Genomic DNA, 7,553 nt, shown 5'->3' with positions numbered 1-7,553 from the left:
TCCGTTCATCTTCGGGACACAGTTTAAGATATTTTAGATTTAGTCCGAGAGCTCTCAGTCCCTCCATTGAAACTGTGTGTAAATCTTCAAAAGAAAAAAAATTTCAAAGCATCGAAAATACATTTTGGTCCAAAACAAGCAAAAACTACAACTTTATTCAGCATTGTCTTCTTTTCTGTGTCTGTTGTGAGAGATTTCAAAACACAACAGTGTAGTGTTATCCGGTTCACAAACTAATCATTCGATGTAACCGGATCTTCTTGAACCAGTTCACCAAATTGAACTGAATCGTTTGAAACGGTTCGCATCTCTAATACGCATTAATCCACCAATGACTTAAACTGTTAACTTTTTTAATGTGGCTGACACTCCCTTTGAGTTAAAACAAACCAATATCCCAGAGTAATTCATTTACTCAAACAGTACACTGACTGAACTGCTGTGAACTGAAGATGAACACAGCCAAGCCAGATAACGAACAAAAGATTGACCCATTCTCGAGTCAAGAACCGTTTCTGTCAGACTTGTCAGATTCGAGAACCAAGGAGCTGATGATACTGCGCATGTGATTCAGCGAGAAGCAGACCGACACACAGAGCGTCTGAACCGAATTGATTCTTTTGGTGATTGATTCTGAACTGATTCTGTGTTAATGTAATGAGCCCAGGTAAACCGAAGGCTTGAATCAATGGCAATCATCGCAAATTAAGTCATTAGGTCGAGCGCAAAAGAACCGGGGGAACCGTTTTCTTCAACCGGTTTATTGAATCGAACTATCCGAAAGAACTACTGGTGATCCAAAAACCGATGCAACCGGTTCTTGACTTGAGAACAAGTCAATTTTTTGTTCATTATCTGGCTCGGCTCGGTCATTTCTGGGATATCATGTCAGTCATGAGGGAGTGAGATGGCCAAATGGCCCCAACCAACTGCAGTCAAGAAACTTCAACAATTCCTAGGTTCGGCTAACTTTTACAGAAGGTTTATCCATGACTACAGCATGTTCTCTGCCCCACTGACATCCCTTCTCAAAGGCAAACCGACAAAATGAAGATGGATGGAAGGAGCAACCACTGCTTTCTATACTTTTAAAGGAAAGATTCACTACAGCACCGATCCTAAAACATCCTGAACCTGATTTATCTTTTATAGTGGAAGTGGATGCTTCTGATTGCGGAACAGGAGCTGTACTCTTGTAATGCCATGGCCAACCAGGCAAACTATTTCCATGTGCCTTCTTCTAAAGAGAACTGATCATATCAGAATCTAATTACGACATGGGTAATAAGGAGCTCCTTTCCATGAAAGCTGCCATCGAGGAATGGAGACACTGGTTGGAAGGGGCCATCCATCCGTTTCAAGTCATCACTGATCACAAAAACCTAGAATACATTCAAAAGTGCTAATGGTCTCAATCCACGGCAAGCTCGCTGGTCACTATTCTTCACCTGTTTCCAGTTCACAGTCATGTATAGACAAGGCAGCAAGAACAGCAAGGCAGATGCTCTGTCTAGACGTTATGACCCCTCTACCAAAGATCTGACACCAGGCCATTCTTCCCCCCTCAGTCATCATTGCTGCAGTAACCTGGGACATCATGGAGTAACTACAACGGGAACAACAACATGATCCTCCAACTACTCAGTGCCCCCCAAACAAACAGTACATGCCTAACAACTTACTGTATGTCAACGTATTATGCAGTGGGTCAATACATTGATTAGTACCGGCCATCCTGGAATCTCTCGCACACTACGCCTGCTCCAAAATTCATTCTGGTGGCTAGCCATGTCAAGGGACATTACCTCCTATGTCAGGTCATGTCAAGTTTGTGCACAATCCAAAAGAACTGCCATCAGGCCTTCTGCACCCACTGCCTATTTCTAAACACCCTTGGTCCCATCTCTCCATCGACTTTGTGACAGATCTTCCCCCCTCTGAAGGCTTTACCACCATTTTGGTAATCAATGATTGATTTTCCAACTCCTGTCATCTGGTACCACTTCCGGGACTGCAAACAGCGATAGAAACAGCCCTAGCCCTATTCCACCAAATCTTCAGAGTTTATGGACTACCAGAGGACATTGTCAGTGATCGTGGCACCCAGTTCACTTCTTCAGTTTGGAGGGCATTCAGCAAACACTTGGACATTAATGTAAGCCTAACATCAGGTTATCATCCTCAAGGCAACGGCTAGCTCGAATGTCTCAACTACGAAATTGGAAAGTACCTACGGACCTACTGCAGTCGTGAACATTACATATCCCAAATTCAGTATCTCAGAAAATTTGAATATTGTGAAAAGGTTCAATATTGAAGACACCTGATGCCACACTCTAATCAACTAATTAACTCAAAACACCTGCAAAGGATTTAAATGGTATCTCAGTCTAGTTCTGTAGGCTACGAAATCATGGGGAAGACTGCTGACTTGACAGTTGTCCAAAAGACGACCATTGACACCTTGCACAAGGAGGGCAAGACACAAAAGGTCATTGCAAAAGAGGCTGACTGTTCACAGAGCTCTGTGTTCAAGCACATTAACAGAGAGGCGAAGGGAAGGAAAACAAAAAATGTGGTAGAAAAAAGTGTACAAGCAATAGATATAACCGCACCCTGGAGAGGATTGTGAAACAAAACCCATTAAAAATGTGGGGGAGATTCACAAAGAGTGGACTGAAGCTGGAGTCAGTCCTTCAAGAACCACTACGCACAGACGCATGCAAGACATGGGTTTCAGCTGTCGTATTCCTTCAAGTGTCAAGCCACTCTTGATCAACAGACAGCATCAGAAGCGTCTCGCTTCAAAAATGACTGGACTGCTGCTGAGTGGACCAGTTATGTTCGCTGATGAAAGTAAATTTTGCATTCCCTTTGAAAGTCAGGGTCCCAGAGTCTGGAGGAAGAGAGGAAAGGCACACAATCCATGTTGCTTGAGGTCCAGTGTAAAGTTTCCACAGTCATTGATGGTTTGGGGTGCCATGTCATCTGCTGGTGTTGGTCCACTGTGTTTTCTGAGGTCCAAGGTCAATGCTGACATATACCAGGAAGTTTCAGAGCACTTTGTGCTTCCTGCTGCTGACCAACTTTATGGAGATGCAGATTTAATTTTCCAACAGAACTTGGCACATGCAAACAGTTCCTGTTCTTAATTGGCCAGCAAACTAGCCTGACCTTAAGTAAATCTATGGGGTATTGGGAAGAGGAAGATGGGATATGCCAGACCCAAGAATGCAGAAAAGCTGAAGGCCACTATCAGAGCAATCTGGGCTCTCACAGATTGATCGACTCCATGCCACGCCGCATTGCTGCATTAATTCATGCAAAAGGTGCCCCATATTGAGTGCTGCACATGCCCATACTTTTCATGTTCATACTATTCAGTTGGCCAAGATTTCTAAAAATCCTTTCTTTGTATTGGTCTTAAGTAATATTGTAATTTTCTGAGATATTGAATTTGGGATTTTCCTTATTTGTCAGTTATAATCATCAAAATTAAAATAAATAAACATTTGAAGTATATCAGTCTGTTTGTAATGAATGAATATAATATACAAGTTTCACTTTTTAATGGAATTAGTGAAATCAACTTTTTGATGATATTCTAATTATATGGCCAGCACCTGTATATGACGAGTTTGGTTCCAAAACTGTAATGACTGTAATGATCCAGATTCCTGGATTTGCCATTCTGCCTTGACTGCCTAATCGGACTGATGTTTGTGTTTTGACCTCTTGCTTGTTTACTCACCTTTGCCTTTTGGATTATCCCTGTGTTTGACGACAGATTGCCTGTACTAACATTGCTGATTGCCGTAAGTACCTTCAATAACCTTCTGCTAATTGATTCTCACTCTGCCTCAGCCCAATCACTACAGTTTTGGAACCAAACTCTTCATATATATATATATTTATATATATACAGTATTTGTTACACCTAATGGTAAAGCCAAGTGGTGATAAGTTACTGTGTTGTTATACACATGCAATATGGCCAAAAATTATTGATGTAATGTTACCCAATTCAAAAATAGCATGCACACCTCTACATACCTGAAGATCAGGTATGGCTTGGTAGTTTTAAAGGGTGTGCTAAAAGTTGCCAGACAGGATGATGTTCAAAATCCATCAAACTTTGCTTCACACCCTACTTTGCTCTACGACAAAATTAGATCATTCTTGTTCAGTTATTGTGAAGACAGATTGATTGTCCCATCATGTCACGATGCAACACAGTCAATATTTCACTAATTTGTATCATGTACTGTAATACTAAACAAATATATATACTTTCATCCAAACTCCCATATTCAGAAAAATCCACCGAGAAGTGGAACATGCAAACAAAACAAGTATAACATGAAGTTTACAGACCCCCATAAATGTTATAACATTGAATCACTTGCATTGAAATGAAACATTGTTCAATCTGAAAACACTGAATGTAAATCATAGACTGGCTTTTATTTCCTATGAGACAATGCTTATGAAACACTTCTAGGTGGAGGGTCAGATTAAGAGTTTAGCTGTAGCCAGCACTTAGTTTTTATTCACTTTCAGTCTTTGAACAGCACACTCTTAAGAGTGGAATTACAGGACAAGAGTGGAATTCTGAAGAAATGAATCAGAACCATCTGTAGCCACGGACAATTAAGAGCTCCTTCTGGAAATCACCCAGAAAGCAGACATGTCTGTGAATTAGGCTACACATTAGTCGTATCATAATGGGTGCACACAAATAAAACTTTTCAGGGCATCGTTGAGAGAAACTTGAAAGACCAGTGTTGTTGTTGTGGGTGTTGGCGAATTCTCGATAGTGCACTAGTCATAGGCGGGTTCCACACACAACAGCGCATTGAACTTCCCTGTCAGTGGATGGTTTAAGACACGGGCTTTACTCATCCCAGTCAGTATCTGGGCGGCTGTGAGTGGCTTTGGGACGCGAAAGTCTTTTCCCAACTGGAATATACAACAACTGAAAGCAAACGCTAAATAAAACAGAAAGAATCATGGAAGCCAATGGAAATGCTGGCAAATTCGGTAAGTTTTGCAGTGATGTCATGATTATTCCGCGCGAGAAGTGAATACATTTGATTTAAGAGTCAACATATTCATATGGCTATATGAATACCATAATGTGAACAACTGAATGCTAGCTACAACACCACATACTTTGTACAAACCAATTTGCTCTGAAACTCGAATTTGTAAGATCACCTTGTTTTTAGCTTTCGCGAGGTTCTTTTCACAGTCACGCGGCGTGTAACTTAGTGAAATAGCCTAATGACATTTTGTTTATTGCTGCACTGTCAGAACTGCTATTAAATGATGCCTCATAGAACATTTTCCATCACTTCAGGAGTTTGCGGACTTTTCATTTATCTGAGAACTTTAATAGGCTACTCAGCTTTAAAAACAGAGGCATGAGTCCACAATGCAAATTGCAGCTTACAAACAAATACACTTGGAGTTAATTTAGCTTAGTTATTGTATGGTTATATAAAACATAATTATTTTTGTGGACCTTCACTTACACCAACACACATTCAGCATGACGTTAACTAATGTCACGCGAGGGAGGATTCAACCAGAAGAAGGCGCCCTATGACAAATTACATTTGAGTTAGTGATTCATCAAAGTGACTCGTATATTTGAATCGGTTCCCTAAACGACTCTTTTAGATTTCGCTTACTTATTTGTTCAAATCACATCTGCTTTCCATATAGATTTTATGTTTATGACTTTAATAAAGCTATAAGAATACAGAATTAGCTAAAAACCGATAAACGTGTATCAACGTTCTCTCTTTGTTAAAGAGTTTAACTCACAAGCTGAACTGAATTGAAAGACATTGCGCCACTTCAGTTGGTCAGCAGATGTAGATATCCAGTTTGTTCAGTTTGTCTCGTTTAATAACGCCACGAGTCTTGACTCATTCAGTGAAGGGGGATGATCCATCACAACCCGCCTGGAATGCTATTAGTTCGCATTTTTCTCAGCAAATCTGCACTTTACACGAGAGAAACTTGAGCAAACTAAATAGCTAGGAGTCAAACCAGAACGATTCTTCCATTTAAAAGATTCGTTCAAAACCAAAGATTCTCCCATAAGTGAAAATCCCCAAAGGAGAAGCCACGTTTGTAGTCATCAGGCAAAATGTAACGTTAAAGGTGGGTTTGTGTTTAATCAGGCCGAAAACGAAACCAACTGACAGAATAAAATACGTTGTTATTACAGCGTTATAGCTATAGGCTATTTAAATACCACAGTGCATGCCTTAACATGCCAGACTTACAGATGTGAAACCCTGAGATAGATGGAGCAAGTGAATCATAAAAACACAGCAGGATGATTTTTGCAGGTTTAGAACCCGCCCATAGAAAGAAAATTGCAAACGTCATGATTTTCTCGCCTCATGTTATTTTTCTAGACAAACTAAACCGATCAGCCAATGTCGGTCATGTCTTGTGTGCGTAAGCTTCGAGAAAGGACGAAATCCCAGGAGTTAGTTTACAAGATCGTGGCACAAGAGAATGGGAAACGCATAGGTGGGTGTTGCTTTTGTGTCGCGCGCTCGTGCATTAAAAAGCCTCCCGTGGGCGAAACTGCACGAGACTTGTTTAGTCCCAGAAAGTAGAGTTTCCAGAAAAACTGCAGTTACAGTTTTGTCACTATTACTGTAAAACCATAATAAATGGGGTCTCATTTAAACTGTAAAAAGTAAGAGAAAAGCTCTTTCTCACTGTAACAATGGTAATAAAATAACATTTACATAAATAATTTAAAATAGCATGAAGTTTAGAACGTGCATGTTGATTAGGAGATAAATAGCCTACTGTAAATGTGTCAACCAATCTCTGCTACATCTTCTTGCACAAGTCGGATCAAATCAGACTTTTTGTTTGCTTTAAGAAGCTGCACTCTAAATATTAAGATTAAAATGATTAACACATTGAGAACATTTATAAAATAGGCTACCATGATGAAAAGGATGTTTATCTGCATGTCACAAACATCTATGACAGTTTATCTCATAAACGTGTATGATACACTTTTTTAATATTTGGGATGAGGAATGAGTCAAGGGGATTTTTCCTGTTTAGCTTTTTGATGTTTTGCTGTATGTTAAATGGCATTCCAGCCAAATACAGCAGAGAAGATCTGTTATCTTCCTTGTGTTTTTGTTTTTTTTTTTTACTGAAAAAGGAGAGTAGGATTTCACAACCTTTCCAAGGAAATAATGAATGGTTCTGACGGTTGATTTATCACAGTTTTAATTCTAGTAATGAAAAATCACAAAAAATCAAAAACCTGAAGAAAATAGTGGCACTCAGGGCTCCTTAGATGGAAATTCCAGTTAATGGAAAAAGCCTTGAGGAGTATGACAGTAGCATCAAAACACACACATGAAGTAGCATTATGATAGTCATTTATTTTCTCACTTTGTTGCAGGATCCTGGAACTGAATGTATTTGAATGCTTCAGTTTCTATGTTTACATACATTTTAATAATTAAAGCAAAGTGCTTTCATGCAAATTTTAATTAAATTGA

The 7,553-nt window shown here is 39.6% G+C and overlaps 1 protein-coding gene across 2 annotated transcripts in view; it reads left to right on the top strand.

Annotated features, from left to right (window-relative positions):
• Positions 1-4,844: 4,844 nt before the first annotated feature.
• Positions 4,845-7,553, top strand: part of plcd1a (phospholipase C, delta 1a) — a 61,551-nt gene continuing 58,842 nt past the window's right edge. The window contains exon 1 of one of the 2 annotated variants that reach the window (XM_052595866.1): positions 4,845-5,040. In XM_052595866.1, the coding sequence (XP_052451826.1) occupies positions 5,010-5,040 (31 nt within the window). In that variant the 5' untranslated portion in view covers positions 4,845-5,009. Of the gene's footprint in view, positions 5,041-6,398; positions 6,550-7,553 lie in introns of those variants that run through there. The other variant, XM_052595865.1, reaches the window with a different exon arrangement.

This window comes from Carassius gibelio, chromosome B24 (assembly GCF_023724105.1).
Source record: "Carassius gibelio isolate Cgi1373 ecotype wild population from Czech Republic chromosome B24, carGib1.2-hapl.c, whole genome shotgun sequence".
NCBI lineage: Eukaryota > Metazoa > Chordata > Actinopteri > Cypriniformes > Cyprinidae > Carassius > Carassius gibelio.
The sequence above is the reverse complement of the archived record's forward strand: the minus strand, read 5'-3'. Positions and strand labels throughout refer to the sequence as shown.